Below are 16,557 nucleotides of genomic sequence, written 5' to 3'. Positions count from 1 at the left end.
AGGGCATCCGGCCCACCTGCAGCTTTTCCTGATGGTGAAACTCTCTGTCCTTTCAGGGGGGTCGGCTCCCAGGGTTCTTTAGATTACGCTATCCCTGTTTTCTTCACGCCTCTCCGTTGGGGGCCTTTTATTCGGTTGAATATTTCTTGTTTCTCTATTAGGCTTTTTTGCAATCTTGGAACTGGGATAAGGGAGACTGGCATGCCAGTGTGTTACCAGAGAATTTCTCTGATTGGTCCTGTCTGGAAGCATGAGGGGATTGACAACCCGTCAAGTTAGCATGCCCTCCCCATACCTAGAAAAAGAACACTTCACGGTAAGTCTACCAATGTTTCTTTCTTGTTCTGATTCTCCTGGGGTACCTGGTGATGGTGCTAGATTATTATTGACCAGAAATATGCAGGTGCATTTTCCAGCAGATCCACTATAGATCACAACAAATTTCTCATCATATTGGCTGAGATCAACCACATTTTTGCCACCCACCTTAACCCAAGTGAACCTTGTTGTGATGGCATTTGCAATGAGCTTCATAACCATGCCTGCTGAAAAGGTTAAATACATATTGTAGATTAAGGACGGCTTTGGGAACCCATCTAAAATATATTGACTAGCTTGGTCAAATAGACTTCAGGTTCTTTAAAGTAAAGGTTGCATAAAAAGATCTGCAATGAGCAGGAAAAGCACAAACTATGGAGAAAACAGCTATTCTATGCTGGCAGGAAGGATGTACAGCTCACAAATTGAAAAAGGACTGCTAGAAGGGTTAGTAATCAAGAGTGATAAAAAGGCAGATTAAAATAGTATCTGAAGGGTTGGCTTTGAAACTCTGTGTAGTCTCAAGGGACCCTATAACAATCAAAAGGCGGGGTGGGGAGGAATACAAAATCCCTCGTCTAACTGTAAGGAGTCCCGGCTAGGCTGCTGCCATCCATTTTTATATGAGCAGATTCAACCTTCCAAGGGAATATTTTGGGAGGCCTTCAAGAGCATGTGACTAGGGCAAGACCCAATAAGGAGTGACACTATAACAAGGATTTATTAATAGTTGGATGATCAGGAAAACTATAGAGGCATCAACAATCTCTAATTCCATTCAAATACAACCCTTCCCCAGGAACTACAAGAACACATCATCCTGGCCTCTGGAAATCCGCACTGCATGCAGCAGCACAGATCATCTGGGAATGTGGTCCACACTCACAGCAGCTTGAAGGTAAGTTATGCAGAGGCAGGATTTTATCTTGGCTTCATGTGATATTCCTAGGCCTCAGAAGCATGAGCTCCCCACTCAAGTGTCAGAATTATTCTACTTCTGACTGGTTAGGAACAAGCCAAGGTTACTTGTTATGTTCAAATCAAATGATCCTGGCTCACTCTAACCAGAGTTCAAAAACTAAGATATCTAGGGTTCTGGTTAGAACAAGCCAGGATTGATTAATTTGATTCTAACAAGAATTTCCTGGTTTCTACCTAATCAGAACTGGAAGCAGAACACTTCTGACTCTCATATGTGGAGAGGAGGGGAAAGGACTGTGCTCTCCTGAGGCTCTGGGATGTCATATGAAGCCAGGATGCTGCCTTTACATTATGTCTGAAATGCCCCCAATGGCTTGCCTAAGACTGCCCTGGGTGTTTATGGCTGAGCTGACATTTTAAATAAGATCTCCCACCTCATAGCTCATGTTACAGGGAACATCTTACACTAGATCAAAGCAAGATTACAAAAATGTTCCAAAGACACAAGACTCTCTCTTTCGCTGCTTAGTACTCAAGCAAAGTGAAGAATTGGAAAACAGTGAAGAATTAATATGCATCACAAAGAGACAATCCATTTCCTAATAACAATAAGAAAGAAAATAGTTTGTCCAGAGAAAAAGTGGGGGCGGGGGGAATATTTCCACTTACCTTGCTAAATTAAAAATAGCCACTAATTTTCTTCCCAAAGTTTTAGCATCTTTAAAACCTTCTGAATATAAAATCACTTCTGCAATGAGCTCATTATCAGGACGAGTCATAGCGACTGGCCTAAAGAGCTGTTTGAGATTATCGGGCAATTTTTGCCTGCCTCCATAGCCCTTCCCTGCAGGATTCATAGTGATAAAAATTCCAGAATTGTGATCCATTTCAACCTGGCATTAAAAAACAGTATGTTTTTAACAAGACATCTCTTCTCAATATACCTGAAATAACCCAAGTAAACTATTATGTACTACTAAATTTTACACTCAAGCTATTTATTGACCTCATCTTCTGCAATAATGAATAATAAACCTGACACAGACAGATATTATACTCAAGGGACAACTGTTCTGATCCACAGTTTGAGCCAAAACATTTTAGAACTTTAATTGCTTTTATATATTATTGCAGTTTCTGAACCCCATCTGAAAATATGCATTGACACAAAACATGTTGAGGCTTTTAATCCTAAGAGTTATCACTGGTCTGGTGCTGTCTCTTGCTTTTTTCTTATGCAAAAACAAGAAAATAGGCTTCATATTAAATTTATTTATTTTAAAAAATGTATATGCTATCTTTCAGTTTCTCATGAAATGAACCATGAGCGAATAGGGTGTTACACATAATGTGTCCGGTACAACACATTACACCAGTAGAAAGAGATGGTTTAGGAAAAGTGACATGTCATGACTCAAGGAAGGGAGCAACACCACAGAGAGAGGCAAGGAGAATAGACACAAAGACCTGAAGATGCTGTCCTGTACCTCTTTTCCAAGTAGCTCACATACAGGCTGGTGTTTCTTCAAAGCATGTTGAATTGTCTGTATTTGCATGGATACAGCAGACAGTACAGCCTCCTCCAGCCGATTGAACTCATCAAAACAGCCCCAGGCACCACACTTCACCAAACCAACAAATATTCGACCCATTGATTTCACATCAATGCCCTTAAAATAAAAGAAGAATTTTATTTCAGATACAGAACCTTCAACACTCACCTTCCCACCTGGCAAATGAAACAAATATTAAAATGGGAGGTCAGGGGGTGGGATGTAAAGATATCTGGGCGAAATGTAGGACCTCTCAGACTTTACTTTTCCCTCTCAGTCTCCCCAACCATACTTGCACACTTCCTGCTCCACTCTCCATACTTCATATGGAAGTTAACAAACTAGAAGATCCCTTATTATTTTGAATGTAGGGGATCCTATTTCAGGGGTTACCTTTTACATACTGTAAAGGAAGCAGAAAAAGGTTGGAGAAGCAAGGAGAAAGCATTGTTGTATTCTATTTAGCAATCTTATGTTTTGTTAATTACAATAGTGGCTGGTGTGGATGCTGTGGGGGTGGTGGTGAAAGGCACCTTTAAGAGTAAATTAGTAGGGGCTTACCTCTGTTACCGCGGCACCTGAAATCTGCTCAGAGCAGCGGCACACCACCCAGCACTCACTGCGGCGGGGGATTGGCTCCGACACTCTAACACACAGGCAAGAGCTGAGGGCATGTCCTCTCTCTTGCTGTTGCTCCCCTGCCACTGGTATTCAGAGGCATCCTGCCTCTGAGGCTGGAGGTGGCCTATAGCCTTCAGACTAGCAGCCATTGATAGACCTTTCTTCCATGAAGTTATCCAAACCCCCTCTTAAAGCCATCCAGGTTGCTGGCTATCACCACACCTTGTGGTAGAGTTGATTATGCGTTGTGTGAAAAAGTACTTCCGTTTGTTGGTCCTAGATTTCCTGGCAGTCAATTTCATGGGATGACCCCTGGTTCTCATGTTATGTGAAAGGGAGAAAAACAATTCTCTCTCCACATCATGCATGATTTTATGGACCTCTATCATGCCCCCCCCCACCCCACCCCCACCCTGCAGTCATCTTTTTTCTAAGCTAAAAAGCCCAGTTGTTGCAGCTTTACCTTGTAAGGAAGATGTTCTTGGCCCCAATCATTTTGGTTGCCAACTTCTGGGGGATGAAGACTTGAGGGAGAGGGAAAATACCACCCAAACAAGCTGAATTTGTCATAAATGTGTTTACTTCACCTCATCACAGTTAAAAACCAGAACTTGTCTTCCAAGTAGTCCTCCCAGAGCCTTTACAGATTCTGTTTTGCCAGTTCCAGCTGGCCCATAAGGATTTCCTCCAAGACCCATCTTCATAGCTTGAGTAAGTGTGAGATAGCACTTATCAGTCAATGGAGTACAAACAAGCTTTGGAGAATTTCCCTATAGATGTAAAATACATTTACAATAAACATCTTATGGTTATGTAATACAACATTATTGTTCATAAACACAAGCCAAATGGTTCATCAGAAAACAGGCAATAAAACTAAATTCCAAATTAATAATCATCCATGCACGTCAACTATCCTGAAAGCCATGTCAATGGGCCAGAGTTTGTATCTGCACAGCTTTCTTGCAGGCTCTGGCAAAGTTGTCAATTTGCCACATAAGTGAGGAAGGAAGTTTTTGAAACAAATGTTCTAGAATAGAGATAGAGGCGGAATTGAAAGAGCAGAGAGGTTTGAGGCTGATGGTAACAAAAAGCCAAGAGAGTCCATGGAAGTGGAAGGGCCGTCATACATATCAAAGCCGGGATCCAAACAACTAGTTTCATGCATCCAAGATGTTGGACTGGTTCCCCCCGCCCCCTTGTACAATAGGCACCATCTCAATAGCAAACTGTTTTTAAAAGTGAGTTGTGTTTCAAAAGCAGTTTGGGAGTCTATTGTTTAGAGAAAAATGGTTTTTAAAAATACACACATACATTGTGCCGTCAAGTCGGTGTCGACTCTTAGCAATCACATTCCATGTGATTGCCTTGGTAGAATACAGGAGTGGTTTACCAGTGCCTCTTCCTATGCAGTATGAGATGATGCCTTTCAGCACCTCCCTATAGCGCTGCCGCCCAATATAGGCGACTACAAATGTATTTACTAGGCACAGTCTGGGAAGCAAACCGGTGGGGATTTGAACAATTTTAAACAAAAAATTTAAGGTTTTAATTTTGTGGTGATTTTTAAATTGTTAAATTGTTTTAAGTTTTTGTATATATTTTAACTTGTTTTATACTATCGTTAACCGCCCAGAGACGAAAGTTTGGGGTGGTGTACAAATGTAATAAACAAACAAACAAACAAACAAACAGTCTCTTGCACTCTAGGCAAGCTGCTTCCCTGCTCTGCCACCACAGCTGATAGGTACACCTAAAGAAGTTTTTTTGATTCTGGCCCAAATGTATTGCTTGTCTGCCATTTTATTTAGAGTTTATGGGAACCAAAATATACTGAACATTATAATGAGGAAACAGGAATAAAAATATGTATCTATCCATTTGAGCACAACAAAGTCAAGAAACACTTCAAGACCAAATTATAGATTCTCTCTCACACACTTTTCTATCACTTCTCCATTGTTTACCCAACTTAGCTCATAGGCTAGGATAAAAGGAGCTTTGGGACTCCAGTAAATCAAGCAGTAGGTGCCGTGAAATAGATAGATATTAGATTAGATTAGATAAAATATTAAACAGTATTTCAGATTGGAGGATAGCATTATGATAAAATTAGATGGTTTTATGCTGAAAGGAGATCCTGGCTTCAAAACTGAACTGCAAACAGTACCTGATATTCATAAGTGTACTGAAGTTCTGCATCCACCATTTGAATATAGCATTTTTGGTCCTTAAGATAAAATCTAAGTTGCTTTTTCCAGGCCCAGTCATCAACAGAAGTGACCTGGGCTTCATTTAGCTGCCGTACAATATCAATGTTATGAATAATATCAAGAATAAGGGCTTTAAGCTTCAGTTCAAGGATTCCAGATTCTGGAGATAAATAAAAATTTGCAAACAGATCTTTAACAGTTAAAAGCAATTGTATTAGTCTCTTATTTATGCTGCTTTTCCCCATCATTATCTTCTCAGAAATGCAAGATAATAAGTCCAAAGGAAAAAATTATCAATGATCTATATATCTAGCTATACCTAGCAGATACCCAGGGGACACACTAAAAATCAATGGTTTCGATGAAGACAGGACCAGTTGTAGTACTAGAGGTTACATTTTAAAATTATCCCTTGTTATCCAATGCTAATGCGCTGCCCTTCCACATCATGCATGTCTACATTGTTGCCAGAAGCAGCATTGTGGGGATTGCACAGAAAGGCACCCCCTCTATGATCTAGATAACAGGCTAACAGCCTTCTGTGAACTTTGCACCTCACACAGCTCAAGCAGCTTCGCACAAGTCAGTCATTAGTACAAGCAAAGTTTGGCAACGTGCAACAAAGATTCAACAGAGCGAAAAAGGATGTGGCTGACCCTTCTCTATGGAGGCAAGCTGACTAGTAGACCCATCAAAAGAAATTTGCTATGGACGGGATATTCCCGTCCAAGAGATAACATGTGGAATGCTCCATGAGCAAACATGGCCATTTCCCTCCTCATTAGCTTGGTGAAGTGGCTGACAAAGGTAAGAGTTGAGACATGCATCCTGGCACTTGGGATATCCTAGCAGAGATCTCTCTAATTTTTTACAACTGTGTGCAGAATGAGTTTTGTTCTGGGTGGCAGTATCAAAGCAATGTATGCGCACATGCATTCAGAGTGGGGCCTTCCTGATTCAACCTGATCTATAATTAATTGAGCGGACATCCAAACTTGTGAGCGTGCACACATGCGCACGCCTTAGAGGGAGCACTGCATCCTAGTTTAGAGAAGGCAAGCAAAAATAGGAACCATTTACCTCATACACATGAACGTTTACATACCTTGCACTTGCCACTGACCAAAAAGACCACCATAGCAATGGCCTCCTTTGTTTTGTGAGAATCTTTGTGAGTTGCTTGATTGACTCAGAAACTGCCTCAGGACACATTTTAGAATATAAACAGCCTAAGCAAGCCACATGGCTTCAGACTTTCTTTGTATCCTACCATCCTGTGGACTCCTAGGGACTCACACAGGAGCTGTGCCCATCATCCCTGCTGCTTCCTGCTCTTGACTCCCAAAGAGACCCCAGATCATCCTTCACGCAGCCAACGTACTTGGGAAGGATAGGCAATACTAACACCTCCATCTCTCTCTCTCTGGATTCCCTTGCCTCTTTCTTTGCTCCCCTTTCCGCTCTGCAGGCACTTTTTACTAAGAACTTTTAATTAGACTCTCTTCTAGGAACTTTAGCCAAATTGTTGATTTTCCTAATCATCAAACTCATTTTGCCTTCTGAATACCTCCCCAGTTTTCCCCTAAATAAATCTTTGAACTTAATTTATGCCTCTTCATTCCTTCCAATACACCAAACTTGCTTAAATTAATGCTGTGTCAGAATTGTAATCCAGTTCAAGCTGATTTCCCCACTTTAGTCCAAAAAGCATAGCCAAAGTGTCCTACCAGCGCTCACATGTCAAAAGGCCTCCTGTCTCCTCAGCCAGTTTCCCAGCTTAAACCAGGCCTGTGCACAGCCCAAAGTGTTGGGTTGCAATCCAATAATGGGGCTATCAGGAGGAGCCATGTCAGCCCCAACTAACTGTCATTGCATCGCTGTCAGATTGGGGTAGGTCAAAACTCCAACATGTCGGTTGGATCCCACCCTTCCTAACTCATCATCTTTTCCTCCCCATTCCCAGTATCCACCTAGGCCCCTGATAAAAGGAGGAGGAGAGAGGAGGAGAGGGCAGGGCTGGGAGGGATCTGACAGACATATTGGAATTCTAACAGAGTTCCACAATGACATCTGGGATCTCAATTGATGCTACAACAGAGGATATGTCTGGCCCAAAGACTGAACAGACCTAGCTTAAACACCCCTGTAATCCAAATCTCCATTTTACCGTCCATTATGGATTCATTATCCCCCAATTTTCTCCACACACAGTTATACCTGCACTGTTAATATAAATGGAATGAAGAGGTTGAAACTGGACAATGCAGTAGCAGCCCTAGTATGTAGAACTGCTAGTCCTTTGTCCTCCTAAAGAAAACATTTCCTAACCCTGAAAACATTTCCTAACCCTGAAGATAGTTCAAAAACTTGTGTAGAAAATAGAAATGGGGCTACAGGTTATACCAAGAACCTCAACAGAATTGATAAGTCACTAGGGATGTGCATGAATGGGTTTGTGCACTCCTGGGATGTGGGGGGGGGCTTTAAGGGGCAGGGAGGGCGCCTTTACCTTCCCCGCCACTTTCCCCCCACTGGTACTGTGCCCAAAACCACTGGTGCGAGGCTGCAGCATACCTCCCTGCAGCCCCAGAGTCAAAATAGAAGTGAATGACGTGCGTGTGCCTGTGTGCCATACGCACACTGTCGGCCACTTCCGGTATGATGCTGACCAGGGCTGCATGGAGGTATGTTGCAGCCACCACCAGCATTTTGGGGTACAACATCGGCAGGGGGAAAGCAACGGGAAACGTAAGGGCACCCTCCCTGCCCCTTAAACCACCCACCCCGCCTCCAAACCAGCTCAAATGCCAGACTGCCAAACTAGTTCGCCGCTCCATAAAAGGAGCACCGAACTGGTTCGTGCACATCCCTACAAGGCACAGAGCTTTTTGCCTGACAGCACTATGGTATCAAAGTTAAGCAGAGAAATCACCAGTTAAGCATACAATTTCTAAGACCTAATAAAACTGAATCCATGAATATATATAATATCTTAGCCATAAGTAAAATAATTTACTCTTGTGTTACCAGACACTTGCCATGCCATTTTGCTCCAATGTACCCCTCAAACTTAACTACTAGGAAAGAAGCTGTAGTTGGCTGCAATCCAAAAGTGTCATTCTGACAAGGCATTTCCCCATGGCGCCTTCAGATCATTGTAAAGCTGCAATGGACTTGAGGAAATGCCCCTCTAATTGCATATACAGAGAGATTTGGGGCAGACCAAATTAGAAGGATAAAAGAGACAAAATCAAAATGCAAGCTCTCTTCCTTCCACATATGCCGATAAGAAGTCTCAAGGCTAAGTAAAACTCCTCACCTCGTTTCCTCCCTGCTATCAAAATTGAGCGAGTAATGCCAGAAAGCATGATGTAGTCCCCCCTCCCATCTCTATTCAGGTGAGATTGCTCTCAGCAATCTCTTTGTGAAACATTTTTGTTTAAGGCGCATACAGGGGACAACATCTCAAATATAATCTAATCAAAACTCGATATTCACACCTTATTTGGAGAAAGAATTCTAACACACAAGACGTTTCCTAAAGAAACACCTTATCAGTCTCTTCCACCAAAACTCTTCAGTCATGCTTCAGGGTATGTTTTTGCCTATAAATCCCCCTGCAAAGAAGGCAGGATCTCTTGCACCGTGTGCTCTGGCAAACTTGCAAGCCTGCACCCTTGTATTTGCACCCTGCCATCAGACTCTGCACCCCACGCTGCTCACATGAATCTCATTGCTCATCTCGTGCTTGAGTCAGCTGGAGAGAAAGACCCCAGCTAAAGCAGGTAGCTTTGAAAAACTGTTTTTCTCTTTCTCTCAACCTCAAGCCTCTTTCCCCTTCCCAACCCTATGAGCTTTGAAGTTAACCACCTCTTTTTACATTCTGTACCCCAATTACAACCACAGGGCTCTCTGGTCGCCACGAGTCAAAACTGACTCGACAGCACACTTTACCTTTACCCTTATTACCCTTCAATAAAGCAAATCATCAACACTAAACTCCTTTGTCCTTTCCAATGAATCTATGCTGCAGTCAACTTTCTCGAAGTACTTTAAGATTAACATAGCTGTTGGCTGGTCTGCACCCGTTTGGAGCCAATTTCCCCCATTTTGAGAAAAGCACAGTCATGGAGGATGGTAACTAGCATGCTTCCACGCAGACCTGTTAACACTAGAAATGACTGGGAAAGTAACCAATATTGCAAGGCATTTTGCTCTGAAGTATTAGAATACCTGAAATATGCTCTGAAGAGTCAATGACATTTGATACAATTTTAAAGTAAGGACAAACTGGGCATAGGTTTAACAAATTACAGTAACTGGGAAAATTCCAATCATACAATCAAAATGAGAAAACTATTAATACAATTAACACTAGCAAAGGAGTGTTTCAGACATGAGAAATTGCTTTCAGATCTGTTGAAAAATGAATTATTATTCTCTTCCATACCTGCATTGCCTGAATCTTCAGTATTAGTGTCTATGCTGGTATAATGCTCCAATTTAGCCATTAGCTCTAATTCTATTTGTTGTAAATTATGTTCCTTGATTGCATATTCAACATCTTCTGTGAACTGAATTTGTTCGGCCAAACAAAGAATCTTTTGGGAAAACAAGAATTCATAAGCAAGAAAACATGATATCTCATTTGCAAGTATTCAAAGATCGCTATTTAAATAAACGTTATTACTTTGATCAAAATACAGTAAAACATTTTAACTCAAAGCACAAATCCACAGTATTCCTCAACCGTTACATTATAAAAAAACAAACAGCTGTTTAAACAGCTGATTCGGTCATTAATACTGTAAGGATATAAAAGATTATAAGTATTTGAAGGTCCAGCACTAATGATGATTTTGAATGTTGTTCTGAAGGTGCACAGTGCAAATTAACCTCTTAATGACTCAATGTATCTATGACACAAGGGATTTAGGACATGACCAAGCAATGTCCATTCTATGCTGATGCTTTCAACCTTATGCAAACCTACTCTGGATAATGTTTGGACTAGATCTCCTTCTTTGTTTGTTTTCAGGAAGACCCTCAAGACTCTCCTGTTCTCGCAAGCTTTTAATTAGAATTTTAATAATTGTAATAATTTGTTTTAATAACTATTTTACAATATTGTTTTATTGTGTCTTGTATATTTTAATCTGTGTTGATTTTTAAATATCTTAAATTTGTACACTGCCTAGGGATGTACATATCAGGTGGTATCGAAATATGATTGGATGGATGGATGGATGGATAGATAGATAATAAATAAAACAGAAGAGCATGTTGCAAATCCATGCTGTGAACTGCCCATTCCAGATGTGTCTCTGGATTTCCGAAAAAGGTGGGTAACACAATATCTTGGTCCATGTGGAAGTCTGAGACAACCTTAGTCTTGAACTCTGGGTCTAACCGCATCACAACATTGTCATCATGGATTTTAGTGTACCTTTTGTCTATGCATAAAGCGGTGAGCTCACTCACCCTTTCTGCCATTGTAATGGCAATCAGAAATACTGTTTAAGCTTTGCAGTTGCCATTGGTTCAAATGACTTTTCTGTCAAGGCTGACAAGACCAAGGAAAGACTCCAGCTATCCATTGGTCTCCATACTGGAGGGTACAGATTTGTTACCCCTTTTAGAAATATTTTACTGTCAGGTTGACTGAACACAGTCCTCCCATTGCGCGCCCACACACACACACCATGGAAGGAGGAAATGGAAGCCAAATGCACCTTCAGTGAGCTGTTTGATAAGCCTTCCGAATTCAATGTCATAAGATAACACAAGAAGTCCCATACGGAAGCATCCCTGGCTCTAAAACCCCTGGCCTTTGCGTGCACTTCGAAATGTTTCCATTTTGCATTATAGTTTTTCCTTGTAGACACCTTTTTATCATTGAGTAGAATGTTGTCTAATAGTTTATCCTCCACATTGTAAGCCTTAATGTTTGAAGCTTTGGATGCGACAGGCGGCCCCGCTCTTGTCTTAGAAGATCCACTGTTTACTTTAGCCGGACATGTTCTCCCGCTGACAGTTTGAGTACTTGCTGAAACCATGGTTGCCGTGGTCACCATGGAGTTATCAGTATGCAATGAGTCCCGACCCATATCCCGATTGAGCAGTGGATACAGGGGAAATAAATAGAATAAACTGTGTGTCCACAGGTACTGGAATGCATCACTCTTCAATTGCTCTCCCAGTCCCGCTCTTAAGCAATGCTGACTGTATTTCACATTCTCTTCCATTGCAAATAGATCTACTGTGGGCTTCCCCCAAGACTTGAATAGTCTCTTTGGATAAGCTGCATTTAACTCCCATTCGAGTTGTTGAAGGAGCATTTACGACCTGCTCAAGGCATCTGCTAGGGTATGGTTTATCCCTGTTATGTGTATCGCAACCAGATGAATCTTCCGTGGAATGCACCAGTTCCATATCTGATGGCTTAAATTGCAGGGGGGGTGAGACACACACCCCTTTGTTTGTTCACATACACTATTGCATTCATATTGTCCATCTGCAGTTGAACTGTCTTTCCGAGCAGATATCCCTGAAATGACTTTATCACCTGGAAAGCTGCAAGCCGTTCCAGAAAGTTTATGTACAGAATCTTTTGAGTCGGGGTCCAGAGCCCTTGTACCTCCAGGCCAGACATATGAACCCCCCAGCCCATGAGAGAGGTATCTATCGTTACCGAAATGTCTGGCACTGGCATTTTGAATGTAGTGCCTCCCAGAAGATTTTCCTCTTTTGTCCACCATGCTAGCTATCATAGTACCATGTCTGGTAGGTACAGAAGAAGGTTTTGTCTATCCACGTTCGGTTGGAAAGCTGACAGATACTATTGCTGCAGTTTCCGCATTCTCAGTCTCGCATAACGGACTGTGACAGTACATGAGGCCATCAGGCTCATCAACACCTGAACTGTGTGTGCCTGTTGTACCAGATGCAACTGCAATGTCAGCAACAATTTCTGTATTCTCTGAAATCATTCCTCTGGCAGGTCTGCTTTCTGCCAATTCATGTCCAGTACCACACCTATGTACAGTAGTCTGTTGGAGGGTGTCAAATGGGACTTTTCCCAATTGATCTGGATGCCCGTTTCCAGAAGCCCCATCACACATGTGATCTGTGAACATAACTTGTCTTTTCTTCTTGCTATTATCGGCCAATTGTCGAGATAAGGATACACTGTCACTCCCGGTGTGTGTAAATGTGCCACCACTACTGCCATACATTTGGTAAAAACTTTCAGCGCTGTTGGCAGACCAAAGGGTAGCATGCTGTACTGATAAATGATCTCACCTACAGTGAATCTTAGATATTTTCTGTGACTTTCCTGTATGCTAATGTTAAAATGTGTCCTTGAGGTCCAATGATGCAACCTATTCCTCCCCATGTAGAAGAGGCAGGATCGCTTGCAATGTAATCATTCGGAACCTTCTCAAATAGTCATACAGGTTTAGCCACCACAGGTCCATTATAGGGACTCATTTAGGGATCTGAAAGTACCAGGAGTAGAATCCCCCGTGTCTGTTTGCCCACTGTACTGGAGAGATCGCCTCTTTTCCAAGCAGCGTTTTCACTTCTTCCATCAGTGCCATCATTGGTGGTGTGTATTTCACTCCTACATACTCTTGCAGTGTCTTGAACTCGACAACGTAACTGGTCTGCATTATGTGGAGAACCCACCGGTTTGATGTTATCTGGTGCCATGCTTGTGCATGACTTGCCAGGCTGATGTTGTGACTGGCATTGATGTTTGTTGTAGATGGTAGAGATGTCATTGATGATGGGGACATCATTGCTGTTGGAGAAGAGGGTGTTGTCTCCTCCAAAGGCAGTCGTACATGTGAGCTTATGGAGCAATCAAAGATGTTGTTTTTGTTGCTATGGAGCCTTATTGTGTGCCCCCTGGTTGCTTTTTCCCTTCTGGTTGCATGGTTTTTTATTATATCTCTGGAAGGGTCTGCGGGATTCCTTCAGGTCGCTCTGGCGGTATGTGTTTTGCTTACAACCATAAGGTTGATACCTAGAAGTAGTAAAGATAGGTGACATGGACGTAAACTTCTTTGTCATGTAATTAGATTTTTTCCACTTTTCAATCGTGGAATCGGTGTCGTCGCAGAACAGACCCTTGCCATCAAATGGCAAGACCTCAATTTTTTCTTTCATATCCAGATGCAAGTTGGTTGAATGCAGACAAGCATGTCTTCATAGCAAAATTGCTGATGCTAATGAGCAGGACTTTGTTTCTGCTAAATGCTTAGCGTTACTTAACCATTGTTTTGTCACTGCTGTTGCTTTTGAAAACACTTCAGTAAATTTCTTTTGGAACTTGTCTGTTGTCACATTATCTTTCTCCTGATAGAGAGTTCCACAAAGAGTGTGTGTACTTAGACAAACACACCATATAGTTTGAGATCTTAAATTGCTAAGCATGCAGTAGATTACGCCTTACGTCACAGCACATCCAGTTTTCTCCTTTCCTTGACAGCTGGTGTGGTATGACGCCGCAACCCCATTAACGAGGATGCATAGCCAATAACTAAGGAACTCAGGGTAAGATGAGTAAGTAACCATTCTCTTCTGCCGGTATTCTGTACATGGTCTCAAGCCTCTTAGAAGTTGATGTGGATGTGTGCAATACCTGCCAAGCTGTCTTAGCTGCCTTTGTTATCACAGAAAGCATTGGTAAGTACACTGGTTGAGCCACGTTTCATTTCTTCATGAAATTGTAGACAGGATCGTCCAGCTCACTAACTTTTTGTTTCCAGTCAAGACCAAGCACCTCTGCCATTTCAGCAATCTGGAGATGAGATTTCATTTCCTCTGTCAGGGATATGGAAGCCTCTCTCGGAACATCATCTTTTGGGTCTGAGTTCTGACCCGTTGATTCCTTGTCTGAGGAATCAGATTTTTAGTCATCCTCTGAGGATGCCAGTTCTGCAAAACACACACTAGGCTTCCCCGAAAAAGATGAGCAGGAGCCAGAACCAACACACCTACTGGTCTGCAGGCCCACAGCAGTCTTAGATGTCATTAGAGACTATGTTCATGTACACTCTCCCCCGCCCCCGCCCCCCACACACAATACACTCTGATCTCTTTGCATCACATTCTGCACATGTCTGTGTCAACACTGAAGTCTGTTGCGGTGGCTTTGGAGCCAACAGCTGGACAGCTGACTGCACAGTTCCGTCCTGATTTAGATGGGACACTCTTATAGCCTGTTGCTCAGCAGATGCTGGAATAGCAGTTTGCACAGCAGCATCCTGATTCACTACCCTCAGAGGTGACATTTGAGTCGCTGTCTATACTGTATCCTGAATCACAATCCTTGGAAGAATCACTTGAGTTGCAATTTGATCCTGAGTTTCAGTAACCCTTGGGGGCGTCATTTGCGTTGCAGCTTGTACTAGTTCCATTCTCATCCTATGTGCTTTCCACTTTTTAAACTCTGCATAGTCATTGGGGTGAACTGGTATGAAATTTGTAGACATGTCACCCCATCCTCCCACAGGTAATAGGCCTGCTAGTGATGCCCTAGACTGGAACGGTGTCATAGAAGGAGTTTGTGGTACATCCCTTAAATCCTTCTCCACGACGCTGAGACCCTGGCTCAAGCAACCTTGAAACGTCAACGCTGAAGGAGTGCTCTCCCCCAATACCAACATTGTAAGGATAGTCTGGGCTGTTTGGGGATCGAAAACAACCTCGGTGTTGTCATCGGCATCAAATACTACAGGTTATTGGTGCTTCCGCCTCAACATTGATATAGACATCAGGATCCTCGGCACTGATGGGGATTGACATGCCATAGGTGCTGGTGACAGAGACATTGCTTGACGTTGAGATGCAGAGTCAGACAAAATAGGAGTCCTTCCCTGCTTCAGCATCAACTTTGATGGTGACGGGTTCATCGGGCATTGTAATGGCAACAGGTTTACCAGGCATTGTAAGCCAGACATAGAAGAGTTCGTAGTGCTGGGCAGTGACAGACACCCCTCTTTTTTAGGGGTTGGGGAGCCTGACTTATTCTCTCACCTCCGCTTCCTTTCCTACCGGAGGGGAGATGGACAACTCTCAGGCACTCGAGCTTCTTTAAATGGAAAGCTCTATGTCGATGGCTCTGGCATCAGAGATTTAAAGTGCATTTGCATTGCAGTCCCTGATGCTGATTTCAATACCATGGCCATCGATTACGGATACTTCAAAACTCTCCCTGGAGTCAGAGCTTCTTCTAGCAAAGCAACTCTCAAACATGCAGCTCTATTTTTTTTTTAAAGTTTCTCTAGAGAATGAGCTGCAAACAGAGCATGCAGTGACGTTATGCCCTTCTCCCAGACACAGGAGAAAACAGTTGTGGCTGTCTATTGAGGAGAGTATTCCCCCGCAGCATGTGCACCTCTTAAAAGTGTTTTTTTCTCTAGGCTTGGGGCTCATAAAGGATATCCCAAGCATCATCAAGTCAAACAGTCCATAGTCATACACTTTCCAAACAGAGGTATCGTCATCTGATAAAACAAAGACTAATCCAACCACTCCGAGTCAAACACAATAAGCACTACTTTACTTTCCAAAGGGTAGTCCATAAACAATGTCCAGTCCAATGAGAGTCAAGTCCAACTATCCAACAATAAAATACTTTCTGAGGAGCCTAGATCACCGAAGAACTGAGTGCATTGGCGGTCAGAAAGAATATGAGCTGTGAGGCACTAAACTGCTGATACGAGCAGGTGCAAAGCACACGCAGTGGGTGGGTGACTGGCACCACGAGGAGTTAAAGATTTCTACCCAAAGTGTTCCAGGCAGATGCAGAACCCACTTTTATGGATGTTACCGGATCCCGGCCAGCTATAGGCCACCTTCACTCAAAGGCAGGATGCCTTGGAGTACCAGTTACAGGGGAGTAGCAGCAGGAGAGAGGACAC

General features: G+C 42.6%; 1 protein-coding gene across 3 annotated transcripts in view; it reads right to left on the bottom strand.

Moving 5' to 3' along the window:
- DYNC2H1 (dynein cytoplasmic 2 heavy chain 1) overlaps nt 1-16,557 on the bottom strand; it is a 352,996-nt gene that overhangs the window by 252,855 nt on the left and 83,584 nt on the right. For all 3 annotated transcript variants that reach the window (XM_053308090.1, XM_053308091.1, XM_053308092.1), the window contains 5 exons: nt 10,077-10,227; nt 5,584-5,786; nt 4,001-4,183; nt 2,727-2,909; nt 1,909-2,132 (listed from right to left, as the gene is read on the bottom strand). In XM_053308090.1, coding sequence (XP_053164065.1) covers nt 1,909-2,132; nt 2,727-2,909; nt 4,001-4,183; nt 5,584-5,786; nt 10,077-10,227 — 944 coding nt within the window. The remainder of the gene's footprint in view (nt 1-1,908; nt 2,133-2,726; nt 2,910-4,000; nt 4,184-5,583; nt 5,787-10,076; nt 10,228-16,557) is intronic.

This window comes from Hemicordylus capensis, chromosome 3, assembly GCF_027244095.1.
Source record: "Hemicordylus capensis ecotype Gifberg chromosome 3, rHemCap1.1.pri, whole genome shotgun sequence".
Lineage (NCBI taxonomy): Eukaryota > Metazoa > Chordata > Lepidosauria > Squamata > Cordylidae > Hemicordylus > Hemicordylus capensis.
The sequence above is the reverse complement of the archived record's forward strand: the minus strand, read 5'-3'. Positions and strand labels throughout refer to the sequence as shown.